The sequence below is a fragment of the Diaporthe batatas genome (genome assembly GCF_019321695.1).
Source record: "Diaporthe batatas strain CRI 302-4 chromosome Unknown Contig00002, whole genome shotgun sequence".
Taxonomy (NCBI): domain Eukaryota; kingdom Fungi; phylum Ascomycota; class Sordariomycetes; order Diaporthales; family Diaporthaceae; genus Diaporthe; species Diaporthe batatas.
The window spans coordinates 1,168,603-1,195,007 of record NW_025408549.1 but is presented as its reverse complement, the minus strand read 5'-3'; the positions used below and the strand labels follow the sequence as shown (position 1 = coordinate 1,195,007).

Sequence of the window (26,405 nt, the reverse complement as noted above, 5' to 3'; positions counted from 1 at the left end):
GTGGCAGGTACGCTTCAAACATGTGCATGATGTGGACGGCATGCTGGCCATGTTCTGGACAAGCCTCAGCATGGCAGCATGGCAAGGTGACATCCCCCTTCCCTTACCTCCTCCCATATGCAGGCCAGCAGGCCATGGGCATCTACCCCTGAAGGCGGCTGCCCGACCCCGGATTTTAGGGCTGGGTCGGATTGGTCGTGATGCCAGGGGGACTTGGGGGCTGATCGCTCGCTCGCTGCAGATCTCACACCAGGTGCGTGCCTGTGGTGTGGTACTACATGGTACACGTGTGGCCAGGTGGCCTACGAGGCCCACCCGAGCGACGTCTTGTCAGCCAAGCTCGTGAGCACCGACTTGACCACTAGTAAAGAGCCCCTCGCCTCGACAAGCTGCTTGAATCGTGCGAGCTCCTCGTCCCGCCCGTCTGCCAGTGTCTGTGCCTGTTTTGCCGCTCCACCGACAGGCCAATGACGCAGAGACGCAGCCCCGTGGTGTCATGGCAATCCACAACTGGGCCTCGAGACGTCCGCGAGCCAAGCGCTGCGGTTTTGACAGCACACTAGTGTACATAGAACATCGCCCCCCGGTCACGGTCACGGCCCGCGGCAGGATTTTTTTTTATAGCAGCGCCTCGTCATTCTGGTCATTCTGCGCCGGGCGCCTCGGCTTTCGCGGTCCAAGTGGGCCCTCCCAGGGCTGCCAGGGCTGATTGTCTCGGTCCGGGAATCTGGGGAAGCGCGAAACCACCGAGAGCTCTCCCAGGGGTTGCCCCTGGAATCACGGACATGGCGTGGGAGCAAGATATTTTCTTGCCCTTTGGTCTTTCTGCCTCTCGCCATCCCTTGCCTTCGGCCTTTTCACTTTTACCTCAGATCTGACTCATTCCACGAGGAACGTCATTCACTGCGCTTTGAAATCGCCTCGCTCCAGGACGGGACACTAGGCGCAAGACGACATCTTGGCTAATCCGCGGAGATGCTTTCTTCGCCCAGTGGTGTTGTGCGATGTTTCACCCGGCTTGCAACACCCAAGCAACATTAGCCCAGGACGGTCCAGGCTATTACGAAAACCATCCAGCAGAGACATTCCATTGTTATTTGCTGAGGTCTTCAAGCTACCGCTGTCCTCATCGAGACAGGCCCAGAAGCTGGCAAGACTCAGACCGTTTATTTGTGTGACTGGGGAGATAACCACTGATATCAGCCGATGAATCTGAACAGATTGCTGCTGACATGGCGTGGTTGATGTGATACACGGCGACACACCCTGCCAGATCTAGTGGGCATCTTAATGGCAGGAATCAAAGGTTGCTGCACTGATATTGCAAAAGCGAGCGCACTTCGATCGGCCTGCAACCTGCACATACGAGCCTCACTGAGCACAGAAGTCAGAGCCGATCGAGCAGCTTCATTCACTTTCATCACAATGCGTTATTATGCAGCAGAACCAACTCGGGTCTAGTCGAAGCTATGGTATTTCCCCTCGACGGATGTGACCTTGTCGAACGCGGCCGAGAACGTTGCCACGGAGAAGTCGGACTGGATGGGGCTGGGTTGGAGGAGGTGCCGGCTGACGATGGGCTGGACCGCGAGACCGTGGCCACTCAATATCACCGGTCGACAAAGGCCTTCCCGATGTTGGAGCCGACGCTGAATATGACGGCTGCGTTTGAGTTCGAGGGCGCCCTCGTGGTCTTGTGCTTGAGAGGTCTGGGCGTTGGCAGACACTCTTTTGATGGCTATCTAGACATTGCTGCTAACCCAACAAGAACAGTGGCCGTGGCTTCAGGATAGCCTCAACCACAAGACTCACATATCTTTTCCCATCCAGGAGCAACTAGGACTCAGGACACCAAGATGCGTATGTGAAACTCATGCGACTTCCCCTCAATTATATGCAAGCGACGCGGCCAGGCCATTAATAGTGTCCTTGCGCCGCGCAGCCCGTGATTTCGAAGAACGGCACGATCGCACACACCAGCTGCTTGGGTGTTGGTGTATGCCAGCCACATACAGGACAACAAATGACACCTCGCGCGCCCGGCATACAAACCTTCTTGTTATTGCGAAACCTTGACCTCGTGCTGCGTGATTGTCTCCATGTACGCACACTTCCGCCAACTAGTCTTTATGCGATGCGGGGAAGACTTTACGAGCTCGCGCTGAAAACACTCCTCAGCCAGATTAAGCCTCGGCCAAAAAGCTTCTCTCTTGGGGCCAGAGCTCACTCTCAGAAGTGTGCGCTATGCGCCTACATGCATCTCAACACATTTATTTTATAGAGTCGACACGTTATGCTGAATAGAAGAATGCATTAAAACGTTTTCCAAGGGTATCCTACATAATGATCAACACATGTTTAGCCCAAGGCCAGTTGTGAGTCAATGAGACGGGTTCCCTTGCATCACATCTGTCGAGCGATCTTCCTTGGCTCGAGCTCCAGTCGTCACCGCCATCACCATCACCGCCGACTAGAAGGTCCGCTGGATTCAAGAAATCAACTCATCGCCGCTGCTCCTTCCATATCTCCAGAATCCCACCGCCATAAACCAAATGGTGGTCATGTCATCGTAATTGTGCAATTGTTCTGCGTCCCCCCGTCACTTCCTACGCAAACCCGCTCGTCTATCACCACGACGAACGTCCCGCAAGTCCCTTTTTTTATGCCTTTTGAAAGTATGTGCTGAAGTGAATTCTATAAACACACGCTGATACGGCGGAACACCTTTGGTGTGATGTCGTAGACTCCCAATCCCAACAGGGCAGACAAGCATTATTGATTTCCGCGTCGTCCATGTAATCGGCAAGAGTCCATTATGGTGATGTATCGGGCGGGCCAGCCATCGGCCCGGGCCCTGACTCTCAGGCGGCGGCGCATCTCGCGCAACGAAGGTGCTGCCCCGGGAGACCATGCCCATCGTTTCTACCGGCCGAGGCCGTTTTGGACAGCACGCAGCCAGCCGTCATAGGGAGAACCCTTCCTCTAAAAGGTGTCCGACTCCTGTGACATGACAGAGCCGAATGTATCTGGACCATTTCGCCATGTTAGCCGTCAATGCACATGTTTGGGAGAGTTGTCGACGCCGTGGAAAGCCGCATACCTCTCTTCTTCCTCCGCTCCTCATCTCCAGCCGGAGCTGGACTTCTCGTGCCCATTGCGCGAGGCCCACTAGGCCTCCGGCCGGGCGCACCGAGCGCATTTTGCAGGTTGCGGTTCTCTGGCTTGGGACTGCCGGCAGGCTTGTACCCAAGTGTCGAGATCCGACTCCTAGTCGGAGTTGTGGTCCGCGGTCCAGGTTCTTCTAAGGGCTCCTTTGGCGGCCTCGGTGGTCCCGATTGGGCAGGCGAGTTGCCCGACCAGGTGTACTGGCCTTGCTCACCAGTGGCAGATCCATTGCTGTATCTTGGCTGATGCCCTGCATAACGGCCAAGACTAGTGACCGAGCCAAAGTCTGCTGACTTGGGTGACATGGGAGTGTCGAAGTCCTGGGCAGAACTCTCGAGGGCATTCCGGAATTGTTCGGTCTGTCCTGGGCGCGGCTGTGGATGCTGCAAGTTCAATGAGTTGCGGTGAGCCTTGTACTTGGGATCCTCTGGTGTGGAGTAGTTCATTGGGAAAGGTTGTATGGCCTCAGGCTGCACAGGGCTGTGGGATGTTGGGACCGGAGTGCGACTCACACCGGCCATGGTGAATTGCATATCGGGCTCGATCTGATTAGGATCGTGCCTTTGGTTGCTGTTCAGATTCGTATCCGAGTAGCCGGAGGGGAGATGATCATCACCGTAAGGGTCCGTTACCGGGTAGTTCTCATAAATGGCAAAGTCCGAACCTGAGCGAGAGGGTCCTCCACGCAAGGAACCGGCCTCCGTCTCTTTGGACTTCCTGAAGGCCTTGCCAACACTCGACGCGGTGGTTTCGGACCAACGGGAGATTTTGGGGAACCAGCTCGCGGAACCGCTCGACTTATGCTTCTTTCGATTTTCAGTGCGAGGAGTGTTCTCGTTGCTCAAGGACGCTTGGGCACCCGTTGGCACTTGTGGAGGGGTCCCTAGGGGCACGGAGCTGCCGCGTTCGGGCTCACCTCCTGGACTGAGCATGTCCGTATTGCTGTGGTTATGAATAATGACGTTGGAGTCCTCATTGAAATCGTCCTCGTCTCCTTCTGGCACGGTGCTGATCCGGTGACCCGACGATACCTTTCGCTCGTAGCCGTACGAGGCATTCCGGGGGATGGAAAGGTGGCCAGATTGACTGCCATAGCTAGCGGTCGAAGTGCCTGCATGGCCTTCGGGCTCATACCCATGATCTTGCTCATACTGCACCGCTGGCTGAATGTTGTCGAGAGACGGACCGCTGTCATGGCTGATTCCACCTGGAGCAGTCTGTGACTTCAAGACGTCAACTTCTCCAAGCAACTGCATCAGCATATCCTCAATTCTGGTTAGATCGTTTGTGCCCTTTGCACCGAGTCCCTTGAGAGCCCGTCGCCAGAGGTTTCGCGTCTTCTTCTCGTTCTCCGTGCCAGCCTGCGAGCCTTGGACTGACCGCGTCGCGCTGCCTGGGAACGGGCGCGGACCGCCGATATGGCGCTGTACGGTCTTGTCGGTGTTCTCTTTTACCTCGGTAATGATGACATCTTCAGTGTCCGCAAGCATCTTCTTGATGTCGTCGAATGAATTCCGCATCTCGGCAGCGGTACGCACCAAGGTGACCAAGATCTCAGTGTCACGCGCGCTGCGTTGAGCGTCACGAACCATGAGGTGTTGCATGAGTGCAATGATATCGTTCGACTCGATGCGATCAATGCCTGCACCGGTAGCAGCATCATACAGCGGCGAGCCCATGCCTTGAGAAAGGCCACTCATGTGTTTCGAGTCCTGTGGGTTGTAAAATGGATCCATGTTGGCAGGCATGGGTGCATGCTGGTTGTAGTCGATGCCCTTGCCCTTTCCTTGAAGATCGGGCGTTCTGTTAGGGCCTTGTGAGATATAGCCCTCATCGATCTTTGGTCCAAAGGGGCTTCGGGCACCATATCCTGTAACGTACCCATCAGGATCGAAGTGGGGCGCTTGTCCAAGATCAATATCGAGGCCAGGCGCATTGGCGAGGGGACTCGTGCCTTCATACGGGTTGGTGACAATGGTATCTCGCTTGCGGTCCTCGGAGGTACGACGCCACTCGTCGTCTATGTCTTGACTTGCCTGTCGACTATGAGAGTGTGCCATAGCAGCTGCCGTTGCTACCGCGGCTGCACCAGCGGCCTCGTCCAGAGTCAAAGATTGCCCGCTAACGGATTCCTGGAGACCTCGACTTCCATCAATGCTCTGTTGCGTGGGTGTCATTGGTTCCTGTTCCTGCCATTGCCCGTCCCTGGCTTCTTGTGTAGCGCTAAAACGGTCACTCATACGTGACGGATTGGTGAGCGAATCATCGTCATGGGCGAAGTAACCGATCTCTGGGAGAGGGTCATTTGCGTCTGGCAAGCCACTGTGTCCAACGTTGGCTTTCTCATACTCGCCAACGAGGCGATCGACACTATGTGTAGGAGTACTGGCTGGCAGATAGCCTTCGTTGGTTCGGTCCTTGAACGACTTATTCCGCTGGACACCCCCGCCCACGGTTTCGCTTGCAGACTCCTCGTGTTCAGCACCCTGTATACCCTTGCCCTTGGCGGCTGCCCGGAGAGCTGCCGCTGCAGCGCCCACGGCAGCACCAGTGATGGCGGCTTCCGAAGCCGTTGGGGAGTGTCGGTATTTTGTTCTCGGGACCTTGCGGCCATACTCGTCGAGTTCATACTCCTCGAATTCATGCGGTCGCTCCGAGGTTTGTGAAGCAACCTCGTCCTCGGCTGTGCGTCGACTCTCTTGAGAGTCTTTGTGACGGAATGCTGTCTGGTCGGTAACATCTTCCTCGCTGATGACCTCAGAGCCACGAGGGTCGTACTGGCGACCACTGCGGCCAGACTCGCCGGTAAGCACGGATTCATCTAAGGCCGATCCCTCGACCAGAGACGCAACATGAGATTGAACACCAGTCGGCGAGTTCACCAAATTGGGGTTGGCGCCAACAGCACGCACTGCCTGACCGGTCGTGACGCGGTCAAGCTCGCTGTCGTCAGTGTAGGTGGTGTTCCTGTATCCTAGTCTTGAGCTCACCACACTACGGTCGTCTTGGTACGACCCTCGGCTCAAGACACTAGGCGAATCCGCACCGTGACGAATCGACTTGTCGGGAGACGAAAATGACCCAGATGTTCTGTGAGTGAGCCTGGATTCGCGGTTGTGGATCTCACTTCCGCCCTCCGTGTAGCCCGAAACGCTTGGAATGGGGCTGAGTCCACGGCGCTCAGGCTGGTATGGCACATACTTCAGAGGCGGAGGAACGTCCTGGGTATTGTAGTAATCGTTGTAAGGACCATCGTCGTATTCGTCCTCGTCCTCGTCGTCATAAACCTCGGCCTGGCTAATGGGAGCTCGTCGGCCGTCCTCACGGTCGTCATATTCGACCTCATCGAAGCCCCCAGTCCTCTTCTGAGAAAGGGTCTTGAGATCGCCGTGGGAGATGTTGGCATGTTGGGCCCCCAGAGCCTGGAGAGAGATAGGTGTCCTCGTTGGTGTGGGACTGCTGGTCACCGTAGACCTGGAATCGATCGACGACGTTGCCCTGACAACTTGCTGTACTGGCGTAAGCTCCTCACTTGCCGAGTGTGGTCGCTCAGTGTCGGCAGACATGATGGATGTCCGGGTGATGTCTGACGGGTTGAACTCGCTCATCAATGGCATTGGTGCAGTCGGGTCACCGAGCCTTTCCTGCTCTTCACCATGCATCTCAGATGCCCGGCTCTTTGCTTCAGCTCGGCGGCGGCGGCGCTGTTCTCTTGCGATAGCCGGAGACTTGTCGTTACTCAGGGCGGCGGCAGCCATAGCGGCGGCAGCAGCCCCCCCAGCAGTAGCCTTCAGCTTGTCGGTGCCGCGCGATACCTCTGAAATCTCATGCAGCGACTCGTCGACGGAGTCGTGATCCACGCTTGGGGCGGGGCTCTCAACCAAGTCATGGCGGGCTTCCCTTCCCCTGCGATCCTTACCCCTGGAGGAGAGGTTTTCTCTGGATTTGCTCGAATACCCTGATTGGCGGCGTTCACTGCCAAGGTCGTCTCGAGATGCCGTTGTCCCGCTCGATACGGAGCTTCTGCGAGCTTCTCGCTTGCTCTGCTCCCTCTTGATGGCCGTGAGCTCAGGCAGGATAAGCCGCCGGATCGCGTCCTCGACAGTCTCTAGGAGCTTGGGATTGTTGATCGAGGACCTCGAAGCCCCGGAGCGCATGGAGCTGGCATCCATAGAACGATGGCTGTGTGAAATAGCTGATGAGACCACACTAGAGTCCGCGCCAGAGAGGATCGACTCCTCGTTCGTCTTGCTAGATTTTCTCCGCGACGACTTGCCAGACTCAGACTTGTGTTCGCTGCCACTGCTCTTGCGGTTCTTAGACTTGTGTCTTCGCTCCGAGCTGTCCCGGTCTTTGGACTTGGACACGACCAACCTCTCCTTCTCGCTGAGCTCTCCTCGGCTCTTGCTGCGCATCTTGTCGGCGGCAGCGGCAGCGACAATTCCCGCAGCTGCACCGCCAATGACCTCCCTCGCCCTCGAGGGGCTCTTGCTGCGCTTCTCAGTAAGCCTAGTTGAGTGGCCTGAGCCGTCCAGAAAGCTGTCAGTGGGGATTGCCGATATATCGGACATGTTTCCTGGCTGATAGGAAGCCTTGCTGTCGGCGCTTGGAATTAGTGGGCTCGCAGGGCGGCGGCGTCGGTGGCCACCACGGTCGATCTCGACCTCGATAGGGTTTCGAGAGACATTGGACTCCTCGGTGGCAGAGGTGTATGAATGCATGCTCTTTGCGTCTTCCTGGTCGCCGCTGACAGCAGACAGCGCCTCATTGGACTTGAGGCCGGCCGGGGTCAGAGGAGCAGCTCGCTCCTGGCGGCGAGTCAGGGAGGCCTTGCGGCCACTAGACGACTTGGTTTCTGTTATCTGGATGCGATCGGTTTTCCGATTCTTTGATGGGGTGAGGCGAACCCGCACGCTCGGTTTGCGCTCGGTGGTCTTGCTCGGGGAGGCAGAGGGCTTGCCAGCCTCGAAGTATTCAATGAGCAAGGAAGTCTGGGAGCGATCGGGCATGTGGCCGCGAGTCCTGATTGTAACGGGTGTGCCGTCCTCTGGGAGGGAGTAGGAGGACTTATCGTCGCCTGGCTTGGAGACGTCAGAGGGCGCGAGCTCTGTCTGGGTCACAGTCGACTCGGACTCTTCAGTGGGGGCTGGGAGTGGAGGTGCCTTCTTCGAATCGATACCCATGGCGTGCAGCGATCCCACTGGGCGTGGGCTTTTTGTTGGACTTGCAGGATGAGGTAATGTGCCACTCGATAGCCGTGCTGGGAACCCGCTCTATTCCCAGTCCTGGCCAAGTCCCCTGGTGCAGGACCACTGCACCATGCAGGCGGGGAGGAACAATTGGAACGGGGCCAGATCAAGGCGGCGGTGGGCTTGTCGCTGGGCGAGCCTCGGACTTGGGGCTGCTTTGTTTTGGTCAAGACATGAGGTGCAGGAAATAGGAACCGGGGGTTGTAGCTGCTGAGGCGAAGTGAGCGGTTGGGGGCCTCGTTTATGGAGCTCTGGCAGACAAGATGCAGGTCGCACTTACAGCAGAGAAAAGTGCAACCGAAACAGTCTCGGGCGGCGTGCGACGGTCGAGGGACCAGAGGGGGACGTGGACAGAAGGGAAAGACAGATTGACTATGGCCCCAAGAAGATTACCGTACGCTCAAAGGATGCTGGAGAAGCGCTGTGGGGGTGGAGGAAGAGGAGCAGGTTGCAATGGTCAAGGCGAGGAGGTTGGTGGCGGTGGAGGAGCCTTGGGCCAGTCCAGGTTCAGCTTTGGTTTCTCCCAGCCTTCGCAATAAGTGACCCCTGGCAGCGAAAGTGGGCAGGTCCCAATGAGATTTCGCAGCGATGCGATGCGACGCGCTTGGATCGCAACGGCCTGCAGTTAAGCGAGAAGACTGCCTGTCTGAGGTATCTGGCCGACCAAGTTTCCTGGGGACAGTCAAAAAGACCAGCGCAGCGAAAAGAGGGCGGGTGCAGACTGAGGAGTTTGGGAGTGAAGTCGGTTTGGAGGTGGGTGGGGAGTGTGTGGGGGCAAGAATGGGTGTGAAGGGCAGTATGGCTGTAATCTGTAGTGTATACGTGTAGAGTGCTGAGGTGCTGCAGTGCCCTGCTCGTACCGTGGCCCTGCAGGTACGTAGACTGACTGCTTAGTAGGTACCCATGCATCTGACTATTCGTCTCTCGGGCAGGAGGCCCTCCTATCCGGCCTTGCCCGTGCTGCATTCTCGGTACGGGGTACATTTACAGAGTGCATCTACGTACACATACACACACACACACACACACACACGATACTGCGCAGCACAGAGTAGAGTGCTTCCTCATCAGCAAGCTCCAGGTCAGCGAGGACCACGGCAGCACGGGTTGGCAGGCTGGCAGGTTGGGCAGGCTGGGCTGGGATGCGGTTGGTAGGTAAAGGGTGGCTTGATGAGCTGGCAAGGGCCGGGCTGCTGTTGTTGGGCCGACCAATTGGTCTTGGATGCCCGTCTCCCGCTCGAGTGGGTGCGAGCTGCTGCAAGGACAAGGGAGGCAGAGCACACATGCCCTGGCCAGTGGCCACCCGGTTCGCCGTCAAGCCCAATCCCAATCCCAATCCCAATCCCAATCCCAATCCCAATCCCAATCCCGACCGTCATCTTGTTACCTCAGGCCTGCGGTTTGTTACAGCTTGTGCCGGGGCGGCATGGCGTGCAGGGCGGGCAGTGCAGCACGCTGCATTCTGTCTGTCTGTGTACTGACTCCTTGGGCTGTTTCAAGACCTTGCCATGTAAACAAACAACTCGACCACCTTTCGTCCCGGGGGACCCAAGCTCCACTACCTCGCAGTGCCAGGCCGTCGGCCTGTCAGCCTGCCCTGGCGCTGCCTGGCCCGCACCGCAAAGCCTCCTCGCGGCTCGAGCACACCTTGCAACCAGAATCCGACATGGGAGTCCCCAGCCAGCCAGTCCGGCCCATCTCCCACCAACCTGACAAGTCGTCATCAAAAGTCTTGGAGGAGACAGGCGACCTGCTCGAGTCCGCCTGGTCAGTGAGCAGACGAGCAGATGAGCCTCGGAAGCTCGTCGCGAGGCCGGATGGCCTGTAGAACTGCCCAGTTTTATAGCACCATCTACCGAGCCGTTCCGAAGCTGTCAGACTGGCTTGTCGAGCTCCGCCGTCGCACCAGGCCAGCCAGCATCGAACAGGTCTCGAGTACAGACAACGTCCCAACAGACACAGACTGCCTAGCCAAGCGGGCCTACAAGGCACACCAGTGGCGAAACCCGGCCGCCGGTACACGGCACAAACTGGTCGACTGGTCGCACCCCGAGGGCAGGTCGTACTCTACCCACCTAGTTACTGCGTGTTATCCTTCGTGACACTCCGTACATCTATCTCACCGGGCACCGGGCTAGCAGGCTAGCAGGCTAGCAGGCTAGCAGAGATGGACTTTTCTATGCGGTCCCACTTCCCACGCGGCGCCCGCTTGCTGCAGGGCCTCTCCCTTCATCCACTTGGCCTCTCGGATCGCCCCGTTCGGGCACCTGGGCACTGCCCGCCCGGGCAATCAATCTGGCAATATGAAGTGTTTCGAGCAGTTGTGCGCCTGTCCTTAACCCATCTCTCCTCGCTCTGGTGTACACCACTGAGTGTGTACTCGAGGACAACCGTATTAGTATCCGGCGTGTCACCTTCTCCAGCCACTCCGCCTTCACCTCCTTCTTCCCAATATCCTCCGGCCCTCTGGCTGCCGGGGAAGTCGAAAGAAGGAGCGGGCCTCGTGCGACGGAAAATGCCGGCAACCTGCAGCATGCTTCCGCAATGTGGGCAATTCAGCATGATGGGCACGCAGTGTCTCGGACTGGCCCTCAGTTGTCGTAAGGAGAAACCTGCAGCACCGTTGGTATCTGGGAGGTGCCCCTCGCCTTCAACATCTCGTTTTCGCCATATGGGCTTGCTTAGGCGTGCAGGGCGTGTCTCTTTTTTGTTTGGGGGGGGGTTAGGTTAGTAAGAGGAATTGGCAAAGGCGGTCAATTTCCAGTCACTGTGGTACACAACCAAGACATACTCTCACAGTCACTTTAATCATGTGTTGAAAGCCATAGAATCTGATTGTGGATGCGCCTGTATCTACTGTGTGCACTATTAGTAATAGGAAATCTGAATCTAGAATCGTACTGCCAGTGTTCGCTCTGCACCCATTAAACCCGTTTCAGCACAGCACTGTCATCTGTCCCGTGACTCCTTGGATATCAATTTTGCGCGACGCCCGAAACCAATGCATGCTAGGAAAACGCAGCTTCCGCGTTGCCAACCGTTGAGGTGATCAAATCATCTCCTGCACCGTCTCGTTCTTGGCGAGATGGGTAGGGAAGCCTCCAGCAAGAACGGTCCTCAGGAAATCGACCTTGGCTGACAGGGCCCAGCTGTCGATGGTCATCTTGTCCTTGCCGACGCTGATTGTCTGACGGTACCCAAACTCGCTGACGTCACTGCCGTGTGAACTGATGACGGCGTTGCCGCCCGTGTGCGGATTAGATGCCGCCCATCCAGCGGTCGAGTAGCCCGGGCCCTTGCCTCGTTCGAGCCCAGTCGCGATGCTATTGAAGTCCGATTTGAGGTGCCGTCTATCGCGCTTGGACATGGATTTCGAGCCTCTTGATGCCTCTCGCATCTGCTGCGCCAGTCTCTTGGGGTCGTACCGGAGGTTCATCTTCTCCCCAGAGGATTCCTCCAGCTCAGTTGCGCTCTCAAAGAGCAGCGCAATGTTGTTGCCAGCGCCGGTCTGCACGTAGGCGTCGGTGCTGTCGAGCTGCTCCACAAAGGCTTCAAGGGCTTGCTCGCTCTGCTCGGAAAGATCCTCCAGATGCGCGGCCATGAAGCCCCAGCTCTCAAGAGCGGCGACCACCACTGGTGCGACGTCAGCTGCGCCAACGGTGTGCCCGTCGCTCTCGATGATATCGAGCATGTATAGCATCATGTCCTCAGCGGCTTCGGTCGACCCGTCACCATACATGGCCGTCACGGCCAGCGCACGGAGCGCGGCCGTCTTGACTTGCTCGGCCTCGTCGTCCTCGACAGTGGACTTGAGACTTGAGACGTACTGGTCGAGGACTGTGTCTGTGGGGTTGGTGAGGATCGTCACGGACAGGGCCTTCAGCGCAAGCGTGCGCTCGGTCGCGCTGACACCCGACTTGATGGCTCTTACGAGACCCAGCACCAGGTCATTCATGGGCGCCTGGATTTCTGAGCGGACGTAGTAATGGCGCGCCAGGTGCAGGTACGACTTCAGCATGTCCTCTCTCTCCTGGTTGCTGATTTTCTTGCGCTCGCCAGAGCGGCCACCGGAAACAATCTGTGAAACTCGTGCGTTCACGCGGTCGACCCAGGCGCGCCCAGTACCGTCTTCGTCGCCGTGGTCGGAGGCACCTGAGGTGGTGCTCATGGTCATCATGTCGTCGAAGTCGGAGTCGCTGTCGCCCTCGTCCTCGGAGGCGTAGCGGCTAGGTGCGCGTGAACCGGCGGGGGAGTGGCCAGGCGAGGTGATTGGCGTCGCAGACTTGGAGTCGGGTCGTGAGCGCGCCTTGCGGGACTGCGTCTTGCCGCTCTCGAGGAGGGCCTTCTTCCGTAGGTCGTGCATGTTAAATGTGTTTGGTCCTGGATCCCGGTTACAATGGCCACTTCGAATCTGCCAGAGCCGACAAAGAGAAGGCTCTCAAAGCCGGTGAGGTCGTGCTGTTGTGCGCGGACAATGTTCGAAGCGGCACGGAAGGATACGTGCTAAGTGTGGGAATGATCAAGAGCTCTGTGTTGTTGCGATGCAAAGGCGGAGGCGGGAACAGTGTTCGTGGGCAGAGTGGTTCTCGAAGCAAAATCCATGAGGGTTGGTTGGTCGTGCGCGTTGTGGGTTTAGAAAACTGCGAGGGTGGCGCAGAAGGGGTCTATTGTGCGCTGGGGGGTGGCAGACTGGGACCAGATATACTTATAAGTTAAGTGACCACCCACGAGGGCGCAACTGTGCTGGGGGTTTTTGAGCAGCACACATTTTGGGTGGTGACGGAGCAAGACCCCAGTTACCTCCGCAGCCAGTTCTGGCCACTCACTGGCAGCCTGGCAGCCTGGGTCAGTAGGGAGGCTACTCTGTTGTACGGTGTGGCCCGCGTCTGCCGATCCAGCCCGGCATGATCATGTCAGCTGCGGTTACGGTCCATGAATTCCCATAATTGCCAATTTTGCCCCCAGCCCCTTGTTCCTCGTTCCTCGGACTGACTCACCCGTGCTGTCTGACTGTCTGTCAGTCTGTACAGTGATATCCGACCCTTTTGTTTACTTGGGGCACAGATTTGTTCCTTGGTGACGACATTGAGGCGAGATTTACCAGTCGCGGCCCACATTTTCTGTCGACCCGCCTCAAGTGCTCCATGTCCTGGCAGCACCTGGCAGCACTGTGGATCACCACCCTACCTGGGTATGCAATGGTGGCCCGCCCTGCCGCTGTTGCTGCCGTATTGTCCGTGCAGCCGTGTGCGCTTTGGGGAGCGGGCCAGTTGGGGGCCTGTGCGGTGAGCAGGGGGCTAAAGTGATTGCAGAGGCGCTAGGCCTGAAGAGTGTCATGGCTCTGAAGGGTGCCGAGCCGAGGTGCACTGTTTTGTCCCCCATCTCCTTGGGCTGGGCGGGTGTCAGGCCTTTGGACCGTGTGGTTGGAAAAGGATAGACAAGTCCAAGTCCAACAATGGGGACGTTTAATGACTGACTATCCGAGGTGGAATGTCTCCAACAAGACCATCTCGAGGGAGGGCGTACCGTACGAGAGACCTACATAGCCGGGCACTTGCGTACAATGGACGGGAGCCCGAGTGGAGCATGCAATTGCATGTTTGCCTAATAGTGTAGTAATAAGCTGCGTGGCTGCCCTGTGCGTCCTTGACCTACCTGGGGAGGTACCTAGGTACCTATGACTCCACCTGCCTGCGGGCAGACCGCTGATACACAGTACCATGTAGCTGCCTCGGACGTGCGCTTCTTCTGTGGTGGGGAGATGATCGCTCGTGAAATCTAACACATGTTCCCCTCCTTCTGCCTCCTCAGACCGGCCAAACACCGTCAATAAGGCGTGCTTGCCCGTCTCAGTAACATGAAATGATAGATGAGCACCCTAGTGTAGTGGCTGTAGTTGACTCTGCACCAGCGCTTGTCCACCCCGCCGCTCTAAGACCACCGGTACAATAGGTAGCTGGCAGGCGCGGGGGAGATCCGCAATCCGTGAGCAGATCCATGAGCAGCTGAGCAGCTGACACGATAACGGACTGGAAGTATCGAGCCTGCCTTGACATGCCTGGTCTAACCACTGCCTGTTGCCCACCTAGTAAGGTAGGCAGGCACCTGGGCTGTTGGCTAGGTACTTACTTCGCACTAGCGAGCCTCTTATCTGAACAATCCGTGGTCGCTGCCTGGTCTGTCCATCACTCACTCACTCAATCACCCGCGGTAAACCAGCGGCACCGAACTTCACAAGGGGTAAGAAGGGAGCTCCAGTCGACCTCTTACCTCCCTGCCCCACCTTCCCACCCGCACCCTTCGTTTACACCTCCATCTCCAAACCACCCACCACCACCCTTCATTCCCTCTTGCCCTTCGACTTGGACTTCGTCGACGCCATCCAAGCCTTCAACTTCTAGCCTGTCGTCGTGTCTCTCTTTCTTGCACCGATTCGGTCTTACCTTGCCTGCCTCGTCACCTCAACCCGACCGTCTCCAAGCCGTCGGGTCTATGTCCTCGCCGTCCTCGAGCCGACATATCTAGCCTCACAACCACTTGTGCTAGGCGGGGCACCACTGGAGCCTTGTTTCGCCAGGCATTCAGCAAAACCATAGTAAAATCCCCCGGATCCCGCTCAACATTGCCCTGGGCCTTGCCAACCTGTCCTCAAACATATGATGGCCCAGAAAGCTGCAAGCGAGGATTCGGGTAAGTCCTCATGCCCTCGCTCCATCCTATCCATCCCAGCATCTGCATCTGCTGCACTATCATTCGGCAAAGGAACCCATCCTGGTTCTGTCCTTTGACTACTTGTTCTGACAACCATGCTGTGCAGTCCTCATCTTGCTGTCGGCAAACAGTCCCAACAACGTCACCTTTCCGGAGCGAAGGATCATCCTCACCCAGTCCCAGCCGAAAGTCCTTATAGGGAGGTCGAGCAATCGCTCCGCTATGGGGCTGACACCGGCCATCGACAACTGTTACTTCGACTCTCCCGTCATGAGCCGAGAACACGCCGAGATCGAAGCAGACATTCCCCAGCAGGTCAGTCATATACACCAGACATGTTGACGTACTACAGAAAAGCTAACTGGCCACAGGTCGTTAGAATCCGCGACGCATGTTCCATGCATGGGACCCTCTTGAATGGAGAGACGCTCGAGGCTGACGTTGCTCAGCCTCTTGTGTCCGGTGACAAGATCACCTTTGGCTCGTCTGTGTACCGTAACGAGAAGACCTTCAAGCCCGCCACCGTGACAGTTGGGATGGAATTTCAACTCCGGTCAGTCCCTACCACTCTTCATAAAGCGGGAGCAGCACTGACGATGCACTGTAGTGGCCAAGCAGATCAATCGCCCAGCCGTGTCTTCACCGTTCCGGACGACTGCTCGACAGACGAGAATGAACCTTTGGATGACAATGCATCTCTGAAGGTCCCTACCTTCGGTCATCGAGACGTCAATACGCGGAGGACGGGACAGCGCGATGCATTGCACCAGATTGACGGCATCAACGAAGTTGAATTGATCCAAGTTGACTCCAGTTCCGACTCGGACTCGGACATGCAGTCCGATGCTGTCCCGCATGATTATATCTCTATTGTCTCCGATGATGGCGGCCAAGATGATGAGGATTCCGTGGCGATGGCAGCCGATGTCGATGACGAAGAGTCGATAAGCTTTACGGATGATGAGGAGACTAGCTCTACACCGGCGAGTCCTGGAGAGTCTGTTGACCGGGATGAGAACAGTCCCGCGAATAGTGCCGGAGATCGTTCGCCATCCTGGAATAGTGTTTCCACGGATACGCCCAGCGAACATGATGACGAGCAGCCTGCATCAGGCAACAACTCTGAAGACGAGCAGGGTGTTTTCCTCTATGACACAGAGTCAGAACAGATGGATGACATTGACCCTGTCGACACCGGATTTCTCCTTAGCCCACAACCTGTGGTTTACCACAGGGCTTATCAGCCGCCACAGACACCTGCTGCACCTCAGCAATTCACCCTCCCATCTATTGATACCGCGGTGCACTCCCAACAGGCAATTCCGCCGCATTTCAATTGTCAGCTCCCCCCGGTAATGTTGATGCCACGACAGCCAAGCCCATCTGACGCCGTTTTGCCGGTCGCCCGTCCGCACCATGGGTCGGAGGATGATTCTATTGTCACGGTGAAGAGCTTGGGACTCAAGAGCGGAAAATACGATTACTTTGAAGCCCGAGAGCAGAACAAAATCACTGCGGCTCACCATATCCCTCTAATAACAGGGGATCACCTACCCGCCACGTCTTCAGCCACGGAGATTGGATATACATCTACTCCTGCTTTTGACAAGAACGCCCATACAGTATTCATGCCACAGGTGCCATGGCATCTTGAACGCCGAATCAGCAGTCAGGGGGGTGAGGGGTCCCTGTTGAGCTCGCACGAACCCATCCCACTGCTCCCTGTCGATGCTACTTCTACTGGGCTTCCGAAAGAGACTTCTGAGATGGACATCGAAGATCAGGACCGTTCACTTCCCCCCTGGGCCACATCCTCTGCTCGACAGCTGTTCTGGAAAGAGGAGCGAGAATCGTTTCGAGCGAAAATCGATGCATTCAGGGCGGCCTCAGAAGAGGCCCCAAGGGCTGCCGAACGCTCAGGAGCATCAAAACATGCTGTTGAAGGAAAACGAAAGGCTGCCGAAATCTCGGAGGAGACTGAACAGCAGCTGGCGTGGCATCAGCAATCGACGTCTGACCAGTCGGCTGAGTGCAGAAGCCCCGCCCCTGTCCAGCCAGAGATCGAGATGGATTTGTCAACACTCTCATTCCATGAAACTCGAGAGCAAGATTTCACAGCCGCGAGACCTACAAAAATGCGGAAGATCGCCGAACGGATTGGATACGCCGCCCTGGGTGGCGCCACTGTTGGTGCAATGGTACTAACTTCCCTCATTTATACTGCGCCTAATTTTGCGTGAGCAGCTGTTCGCCTGCGCATTCGTTCTTTTTATGTTTGTAGTCAGGTTTGCTTGCAGGAAACTTGGTCAGGCTGGAACGGGATATTTGCGGTTTTGTGGTCGGACAGGGATGGCGTCAAGTATTGAAGTTTGTTTTCCGTCAGGCTCAGACGTGGCAGTGTGATGCTCTGGCTCGGGTCGAAAGACTTTTCAGAGCAAGGGTCAAGGCTTTCCTACCTACAGGTTCGACCAGCTTCGGGGCTGTTGTGATCATCGTGGCAGACGATTATGAATGATTCTGAGTTCAGGAGATAGCTTTCCAGCCCAATGCCACATCACTTATGATTCGCCAGGAGATCACCTAACGTGACTCTGATTGCTGCTGCGACCAGGCTTTCTTATGCCTTGCACGATCTTTAGCTTTCGGGCCAGCTACACGTGCATGAACATTCCAGTGAGACGGTCAGGTCGAAAAGGTGGGTTTGGAAGTGGTCAAGCTCAAAAATGGCCAGCCGACGAGTTATCAAGACGAACAGGTGGCACTACGATATAGAAGCCCGGCGAGTGGCTTCTTCTCCCCAATCTCTTAAGGTTGGTCATTCAGTCACTAGACCCAAAGGAAATATTCAGCAAAAGCTGCAGTAGGCTGCATGGTCATGCTTGACACTGGTACTTCGTGCGTGTGCTGAAGCCTCAAGTCCTCCCTTGGTTACCTAGGTAGTTGACCACTTGTTGTACTCTTTCTCGAATACTTCAAAATAATTAGCTACTAACCATACTCTCCTCTGATATTAGCGTAGGACCTTGTGTGTGTCACAGCATATTACAGTATGTGTACTCGGTGTGTGGGGAAAGCAGATCATGTTCATATGAGATGGTCTTACCCATGCATATAAAATGCATGTGGCGCCTTCGTACAGTGGTAAACGCTCAAGACGATGCAGACAAGAATGCCTTCAAATGCTACACTAGGTGCTGGCATGATTGACCCGCAACATACCCTGGATATGAATACATGAATTCCGCACAAAGCTCACTCGAAGCTTGGACGATAAGCCGGTCTCCAACGGATCCATGCCTTGTTGATTGGATACTAGAAGATATGTACCTGTGATCCGAACACAGAACCCATAGACGGGTGTTTATGAGGCTGCGCCACGGGTGATGCCAAGCCTGGAAAGATATCGCGGCAGATCTAGTAGGTGGGCCATCCTCTAGACAGATGACTACCGTGGCCGAGAAGCGGACACGAGAGCAGAGCTCATAACTTCAATTAGAGTGCCTCACACGTAGATGAACGGAGTCGTGGAATTCTGCCGCATGTCATTGATTTAAACATGGCATTTCCTTGTGGTTGTTCAGCGGAACGAGTCCGGGGCTTTTGAACCTGTTTGCTACTTTGTCCAGCCGTTTTTGGTCCGGGAGAATGCTATCTGGTAATCCCATCTCACAGAGACTTGAAGTACTCAAACGGTGAGTGGGAAGTGTCTCGCAATGCCAAAGAAACCATAGTATATATGCTTTTCACCACCTCAACTCTGGACAAAGCGCGACAAGGGCAAGCTTGTCATCTCTTGTCTGGCCCTGTCCAGCTTCAGATGCGATCAATATGAAATGCGGGCTAGATGCTGACTATAAATGTGACACTGATTGGTTGCACCCCTGCTCGGCCATCTGGGGTAGACGGGGACCGGCTCCGCACTCGGCGGTGGCATGGCTGGCTCGCATTTTTTGGGGCCGATTTTTTTTAGCCACTCGTCAGAGAAGGCAGAAGAGTCATACTCGACACAACTCCATGTGCGCCCAGTTACAATGAGGCCAATTGAAGTCGCCAGGCGCTCAGGAGCGTTGGCGAGGGTGAGTCGGCTCCCCAATGCCCAGAATCGCACCTCTCGAGACTGACAATGGTGGCAGGGCGCCCTCCATCGACAACAACTCCGCTGCGCCCCGACTTATACGCAGACTCGCCGCCTTCTTTCCACCGGCCCCGCCCTGCCTCCCGTGTACGAGACACTCTACACGAAATACGCCGAAGTCAGACGGGTCCTCGGGTCACAGAGGCTCACCCTCGCCGAAAAGATCCTCTACAGCCATTTGAACAACGTCGAGGAGACCCTCCTGACCAACACCAACAATGGCCGCGACATCCGAGGCAAGGCCAACCTGCCGCTCAAGCCCGACCGGGTCAACATGCAGGATGCTTCTGCACAGATGGCCCTGCTGCAGTTTATGGCCTGCAACCTCCCCCAGACCGCGATACCCGCGAGCATCCACTGCGACCACTTGATTGTTGGTGAGCAGGGCGCCGACAAGGACCTGTCTGCCGGTCTGAGTGCAAACCAGGAGGTCTTCGACTTCCTCGAGTCTGCGGGCAAGAAGTACGGCATCGACTTTTGGCCTCCCGGAGCGGGTATCATACACCAGACCGTGCTGGAGAACTATGCCCGGCCGGGCCTGATGATGCTGGGCACCGACAGCCATACGCCCAACGCCGGTGGTCTCTGCACTATCGCCATCGGTGTCGGTGGTGCCGATGCCGTCGAGGCCCTTGTTGGCGCGCCTTGGGAGCTCAAGGCCCCAAAGGTCCTGGGCGTGCGTTTGACGGGCAAGCTCGGCGAATGGGCCTCTCCCAAGGACATTATCCTGCACCTGGCTGGCAAGTTGACCGTCCGTGGCGGAACGGGTTATATTGTCGAGTATTTTGGTCCTGGTGTTGAGACACTTAGCTGCACCGGAATGGCTACAGTGTCCAACATGGGGTAAGCACAAGTTTGACCGTATCTCAGTCTTTTTGGTATATTGACACATTCTAGTGCTGAAGTCGGTGCGACAACTTCCGTATTCCCCTTCACTGAAGCTTCCGCGAGGTATCTCGAGGCCACCAGGAGAGGAGACTTGGCCAGTGCGGCCAAGATCTTCCAGGGCTTCCCCGGGGTCGGCAACTCGGAAGACGCATACTTCAGGTTCAAGGCCGACGAGGGGGTGGAGTACGACCAACTGATCGAGATCAACCTTTCAGAGCTGGAGCCACACATCAACGGACCTCACACGCCAGATCTGTCCACGCCCCTGTCCCAGTTCAAGAAGACAGTGCAAGAGGAGCACTGGCCTGAGAAAGTCTCCGCGGGCCTCATTGGTAGCTGCACGAACAGCTCGTATGAGGACATGACCAGGGTCGAGAGCATGGTCAAGGCCGCCGAGGAAGCTGGACTGAAGCCCGCCACTGATTTCTACGTCACGCCAGGCAGTGAGCAAATCCGAGCAACTCTAGAGCGTGACGGTGTCTTGGAATCATTCACCGGCGCGGGCGGCATCGTACTGTCAAATGCATGTGGGCCCTGCATTGGACAGTGGAAGCGACGAGACGGTGTTGACAAGGGCACGCCAAACGCGATTTTCACATCCTATAACCGGAATTTCCGCGGCCGGAATGATGGCAACCTCGAAACCATGAACTTCCTCGCATCTCCCGAGATAGTCACCGCGATGGCCTTTGCCGGCTCTACCACCTTCAACCCCATGACAGATACACTCAAGACGCCTGACGGCAAGGAGTTCCGGTTTCCCGCACCAAGGGGAATGGAAGACCCCAAGACCCCCTTTGAGAACGGAAACGAGGCATTCAAGGTCGCATCACAAAAGCCCGACCCAAGCGTGCCAGTCGCCATCTCCCCTACCTCGGAGCGCCTTGCCCTCCTGGACCCGTTCGAGCCGTTCCCTGACTCCGACCTGACCGGTCTCCAAGTCCTCGTAAAGGTCAAGGGCAAGTGTACGACCGACACAATTTCCGCAGCAGGACCCTGGCTCAAGTACAAGGGCCACCTCCCGAACATCGCCACCAACACGCTCAACACGGCTGTGAACGCGGCTACCGACGAGGTGAACGCGGCGTATGACTTCGACGGCAGCAAGCACACGATCCCAGACCTGATGAAGAAGTGGAAGGAGGAGAAGCGACAGTGGCTCGTGGTGGCGGAGCACAACTATGGCGAAGGCTCCGCCCGAGAGCACGCGGCGCTGCAGCCGCGGTACCTGGGCGCTCGGATAATCGTGTGCAAGAGCTTCGCCCGCATCCATGAGACGAACCTCAAGAAACAGGGCGTGGTGCCGCTGACGTTCGCCAACGAGGCTGACTACGACAGGATCGATGCGTGCGACGAGGTCGCCACCGTGGGGCTGTACGAGATGCTTCGCAACCAGGGCTGCGGCGACGTGCAGCTCAAGGTGACCAAGAGGAAGACAGGCGAGGAGTTCCTCATCCCCGTCAAGCACGCTGTAAGCAAGGACCAGGCCGGTTTCATCCTGGCAGGGAGTGCTCTGAACCTGCTCTCCAAGGGCATTTGAGCGAGGACAGTCTTTGGGACAGTCTTTGGCATTTGATCAAAAGTGAGAACTAAAAAAGTGAAAGGAATCTTGGTAGTGATACCAGGGGAGGAGTTGTGTGCTTTTTGGAATGTATATATGAAATGGCGCATATGTCTGACAGCTCGGGCGTTGCTGGCTTTTGACAATTGAGACAAAGCTTTCGGGTGATTTTTGAGGCTGTGTGCATCGAGTCTGCCCGGGGATTTGGAACGGTGAGGTCTCACTGTCAACATCTGCTGACATTGCCGGTCATTCTACAAAGGATGCCGATCGCAGACTTGTACTCTCAGGAGACAATCTGAGCAGGTGAAGTCTGAGTGAGACAACTTCCTGGTCAATAAATCGTTCCGATTAAAGGGGGCCACCTGAGGATCTAGAGCCTCGCGCCAGACCTGACCCTCAGTTGCAATTTAGTTTTGAATATGATTGTTTGATACTTGGGCGAGAGAGTCTTCAACATGCTTCTCAACACTGAATTCCAGAGGACTCAGGGGCGATCAAGGAATGAAAAGAAGCGATTCGATGTGCTTTCTTCAATGAATGTCCACCCGGCTTATTAGCAGCCTCGCCACTTAGATAGTCCCCGCGGGCTGTGGCCTCTATTAGGCAGCTGTTCGGCTGGCGGAAGCAGGGTTAGGAGTGCAAGCATTCACAGCTCCACATGATTACCTACTTAAGTACCTAGGTACCTAGGTAGGTACTTACCTAGGCGCTCAGCCTCAACAGCAGAGTCCGTTTGGAGGATTGCCCATTGCCCGTTGCTCAACTGTGTCTTGCTCTGCTGGGTACTGAAATGCCGGAGTCCATTTCTACTGCCAGGACCTCCTAGCAGATTACACTTGATTGGGTGAGACCTTACTGTGTCGGAGTTGCAGCCTTCCAGACCTTAATGCTGTATGGTGAAAATTGGCTGCTGCTCCTCTATTCCATGCAACATGATTATCTGTGTTCTATGCTCTACGCTTTCCAAATTACGGCACGCTTCACTGCCAGAGTCCCAATAGCAACCTTCAGGTTCACACCAGCATCAAGTCTTCCTGAATGGCCCCCAATACGTAGAGGCACATACAAAAGACATGATGACCATCGCCAGCACATCACCATCTCAAGACCATCTCAGTGCCGTATTAATATACAACTATTCCCTTCAAACGGAATAAAAACTCACCGCCCGGTGTACCTGTGACAGTAGTCATAAAGCTATTCTCCCAAAGAATGATCTGTTTGCCTTTTCTGCACCCGTTGGTTGCTGGTGGAGCCTGCCGATGGCTGTGGTCCCCGCTCGGAATTGGCAGAATCCGCGTTTACATGGGAGGCTGTGCCAGACGATTCCGGCGGGACTGGTGGTGCCACGACCTGGTTTCTCCTCGTGTACTTGCGCTTCTTCCTGACCGGGGGCTGTTGTTCACTAGCCCGAGGCGGCTGGTTTGACCCGGCACCGTGTGTCCGGCTGCGATGATATCTCATCGCACCGAGCCACGCCTCGTCATTACGGACGCGCTCTGGCAGTGTCTCTTCCCATTCACCAGGATTCTCCTTCAGTCTCTGTTCTCTCATCCGTTGCGCTGCCCTTCCCAAGTTGGCTTTGCGTCCCCCACGGGCCTGGATCTCCTCCTCCTTCTTCTGGTACCATTCATCAGATCGAGGCCGTGTCCAATGTGTTCGCGGGTCTATGTGTCCGTAAAAGACATTTTCGCGCTTCGACGGCCCGCGCTCGGCCGTTGCCACTACTCCCGGTGGTGGCTGAGAAGAACCCTCCTGTCCGTATATGAATCTGTCTAGAGCCGAAGTATCGTTGACTTCCGTCAGACGCTGTCGTTGTTTCTCAAGCGGCGTAGTCCGTACCACCGGCTTCAGCCCTCCATAAGCGGATTTCGCAATCTTTTTGCTCCTTCTCGCCTTTGTAGAGGCCGACCCACGGCCTTGTTTCTCAGGGGCTATGCTGTTGCGCGCGCTTGGAGAGCGCCAGTCGGGGTGGCTAAAAGTTACCGGCTCTGTGAACGAGCCCACCAGTCCAGGCTTCCGCGCGTCGTTGCTGTTTGCACTTCTAAGAGGAGACGCAGCAGGCCCGGTATCAAAACTCATTTCACTCGGTGGCTGTTGAGCATTGCTCGTATCCAGTGGGGCAGCATGCCCTGGCACTCTCCCTTTATCTTTGTCTGAATACAAGAGGCCACCACTACCATTTGGTAGAGGTGACCCAAAATTGCGGACTGGAAGACTGGCGTAGGCGGGACTCCGTTCTCTCGATGGCAAATCAAAGTTCCGCTGCGAGACCCTGGGGCTGAACTTGTCGTTTACGGGTGATGTCATGCGCTGTCTCTTTCTTGATGGGGTCTCAGGAGACCCAGGATGTCTCTGTGGAAGGAGAGAGGAGTTGGGCGAGAGATGCGAGCCGTTAGTAACTACCCGGTTCACTGTAGGCTGGCTGCTACCATTGAGCCTTGTGCCGTTTGTCCTGGAGGCCGTAAGCAAGAAGGCTGGCTTGGCCGCAATGGACTTCCTGGCGGTGATTTTTGCGTCCAGTTGCTTCCGGTGATGCGGTGCTCCCTCCGAGAGGCGCCCGTTGACCTGCATGGCGCCCGTCCAATGCTGGGTGTCCAAAATCTTTGACAACTTCGGGGAGACAGGCTGCATGTGAAAGTGACATGCTGGGTAGCCACTAGCGACAAGTTCTTGGCAGCCAGGGGCATTGCACCTTGCCTTTGTCACCGCGGGGCTGTCCTCAGCGGTCGGCAGGAATGGATTACTCGAGGATCCGAACATGTCGGCGGTCGATGTGGGAGGGGGCGAGAGTGCTGTTCTACTTTGGGTGTTTGATGTACGCCTTGCCTGGATCCCAATCCCATGGTTCCTGTCGAGACACCGCGCACAGGTGAAGCTATTGCAAGCTGGTCAGCTCTTGTTTCCGATTCATGTACGTGGTGTGTTTGGCTACGTGGGTGCGATGGGTACTGTACAAGGTTGGTGCGACGGAAAACCAAGCGGGCAAGTGCAACCAACCAACGACAGGATGCGGAGCAAGAAAACAAGGTGGCCAGAGTAGCTGCTGTCCATCCCACCCCGACTCAGTAGCGCGGCTAGTAGGCCGGTCTGTCCCAAAGTCTGGCGCGTGCTGCTGGTGGACTTGTAACAACCTGGGAACCTTGGAAGACGAGACTTGAGAAGGACAACTTGAAGTTTGGGCCTTTTTGCGTCCAACCCCCACTGCTCTCCTTGCTGATTGGTTTTGCCGGCTGGGAGCTGCGCAGATATGACTCGTTTGGAAATCTCTCCGCTTGAGCCTGGTGGCGACGGTGATGTGGTGAGGGGTATGTTTTGGCGCGGATGCAGACACGCAGGGCAGACGGCGGACCGAGGCGCGCGCACCGCGAGTGCCCAGGCGGTCGCAAGGCCGACTTGGGAATGAGGACCTACCTGGTACGATCGTGGAGAACGGTATGGACACACGCACGATGATAGTGTCGCATGCACTCGGTGCATGCGACGGCCGCCTTGTCGACCTGCTCAGGACCGTCGCAGATGATGCATCGAGGCCCTGATGAGCTCAGCTTGGGGTGGACGTGACGGCTAGCCATGTCCCGATTAGCACGAGATATCCATCGACCAATGTGTGAACAGAATAGTGATGCCAATTGAGGCAGACAAGCAGGCAGGCGTCTCAGATCTTTTCAGTCTTGAAATAGTCGTCACCCTGCGTGCGACGACGGCTTCGTGGAGTTGGCCCAGCCGGGAATAGGTGGCGGGGCGGGTTGAGGTGGGTGAGAGGAGAGAGAGGGAGAGAGAGAGAGAGAGAGTGAGTGACTAAGTGGTGGGTTGTGTGGGTGGGTAGATTGTTTACGCGCAGCCTTTGGCCCGGCCTCATGGGAGCAGTGTAAGGCTGGGCTCCGATAAGCGGTATAGTGTGTTGATGTGCATCCAGCTCGACAGCAGCAAAGCGGGAACACATGTGGCTCTGCTGGGTGACGATGGCCTCTGGCGAGGACAAGACGGGAAACAGGATTTTAAGACGGGTAGGGCTGAGGCAACCAACGAAACCAGAAGAGCATTACAGTCCGACCTTTTACCATTGCGCATCATTGACAAGGCCTGCGAGGCTGTAGAAACAGACGGGGAGTAGCAAAGTGCGGTAGACTTGAGGAGATGCGCAATACATACCGTCCTGATTGGATTTGTACTTGTATGCGATTGGGATCAAGTCAAAAGTCAGATTGAAATGGTGAGGGATACGGTGCGAGGAATAGACTAGTAGTAGTAGTAAGTGTGCTTGGTTGTTGCACGCATGCAAGTTTGCATGCAGGTGTGCGGGTAAATAAGTTGAGGGTGAACAGCCGCGACTCGAGTCAGCAAGTGGCCGAGTCTGCCAGAGAGGACTAGTATACTCCGTAATGTCTCCAAAGAGCCCAGGGCCAGAGTAGGGCGGGCAAAATGAGATGTGTACGGATCAGGTGTGGAATATGCAGCTGCCCTCCGCGGCTGCTATTAGCAAGCCCCGACCACGCACCACGCAAAATGTTGGCAGGCCCTGGTGAGAAGCATCCACCGCTGCCTTGAGCTTTTGGAGGCCGAGTCTGTTTTAATCCTGGCCTTGCGACCGACGTCGTGGCATGGGCGCCAAAGAGAGTGGCTGATCTGGCTGTCTGGGTGAAGAGAGAGGACGCGAATGTTTGAGGAAGCCAATGCTTGCCTATTAAAT

At 56.3% G+C, this 26,405-nt stretch overlaps 5 protein-coding genes across 5 annotated transcripts; 2 read left to right on the top strand and 3 right to left on the bottom strand.

The window, feature by feature from the left end:
• Positions 1-2,291: 2,291 nt before the first annotated feature.
• KVR01_001306 (uncharacterized protein) lies at positions 2,292-9,172 on the bottom strand. The gene is made up of 3 exons (XM_044782295.1): positions 8,695-9,172; positions 3,101-8,624; positions 2,292-3,026 (listed from the first exon to the last, which is right to left on the bottom strand). The coding sequence occupies exons 2-3, from the start codon at positions 8,346-8,348 to the stop codon at positions 2,983-2,985; spliced, it is 5,292 nt and encodes a 1,763-aa protein (XP_044649261.1). The 5' UTR covers positions 8,349-8,624; positions 8,695-9,172; the 3' UTR covers positions 2,292-2,982.
• A 597-nt stretch (positions 9,173-9,769) lies between these two features.
• KVR01_001898 (uncharacterized protein) lies at positions 9,770-13,356 on the bottom strand. Its single transcript, XM_044794558.1, has one exon. The coding sequence runs from the start codon at positions 12,775-12,777 to the stop codon at positions 11,464-11,466; it is 1,314 nt and encodes a 437-aa protein (XP_044649853.1). The 5' UTR covers positions 12,778-13,356; the 3' UTR covers positions 9,770-11,463.
• A 1,090-nt stretch (positions 13,357-14,446) lies between these two features.
• On the top strand, positions 14,447-17,693 carry KVR01_001835 (uncharacterized protein). The gene is made up of 4 exons (XM_044789581.1): positions 14,447-15,104; positions 15,232-15,440; positions 15,497-15,678; positions 15,733-17,693. Exons 1-4 carry the CDS (start codon positions 15,071-15,073, stop codon positions 17,363-17,365), a joined length of 2,058 nt encoding a protein of 685 aa, XP_044649790.1. The 5' UTR covers positions 14,447-15,070; the 3' UTR covers positions 17,366-17,693.
• Positions 17,694-19,028: 1,335 nt separating this feature from the next.
• Positions 19,029-22,236, top strand: KVR01_001657 (aconitate hydratase ACO2). Its single transcript, XM_044791972.1, has 3 exons — positions 19,029-19,201; positions 19,259-20,103; positions 20,158-22,236. Exons 1-3 carry the CDS (start codon positions 19,058-19,060, stop codon positions 21,686-21,688), a joined length of 2,520 nt encoding a protein of 839 aa, XP_044649612.1. The 5' UTR covers positions 19,029-19,057; the 3' UTR covers positions 21,689-22,236.
• Positions 22,237-22,604: 368 nt separating this feature from the next.
• KVR01_001566 (uncharacterized protein) lies at positions 22,605-26,368 on the bottom strand. Its single transcript, XM_044788000.1, has 2 exons — positions 25,127-26,368; positions 22,605-24,590 (listed from the first exon to the last, which is right to left on the bottom strand). The coding sequence occupies exons 1-2, from the start codon at positions 25,285-25,287 to the stop codon at positions 22,910-22,912; spliced, it is 1,842 nt and encodes a 613-aa protein (XP_044649521.1). The 5' UTR covers positions 25,288-26,368; the 3' UTR covers positions 22,605-22,909.
• Between the last annotated feature and the right edge of the window lie 37 nt (positions 26,369-26,405).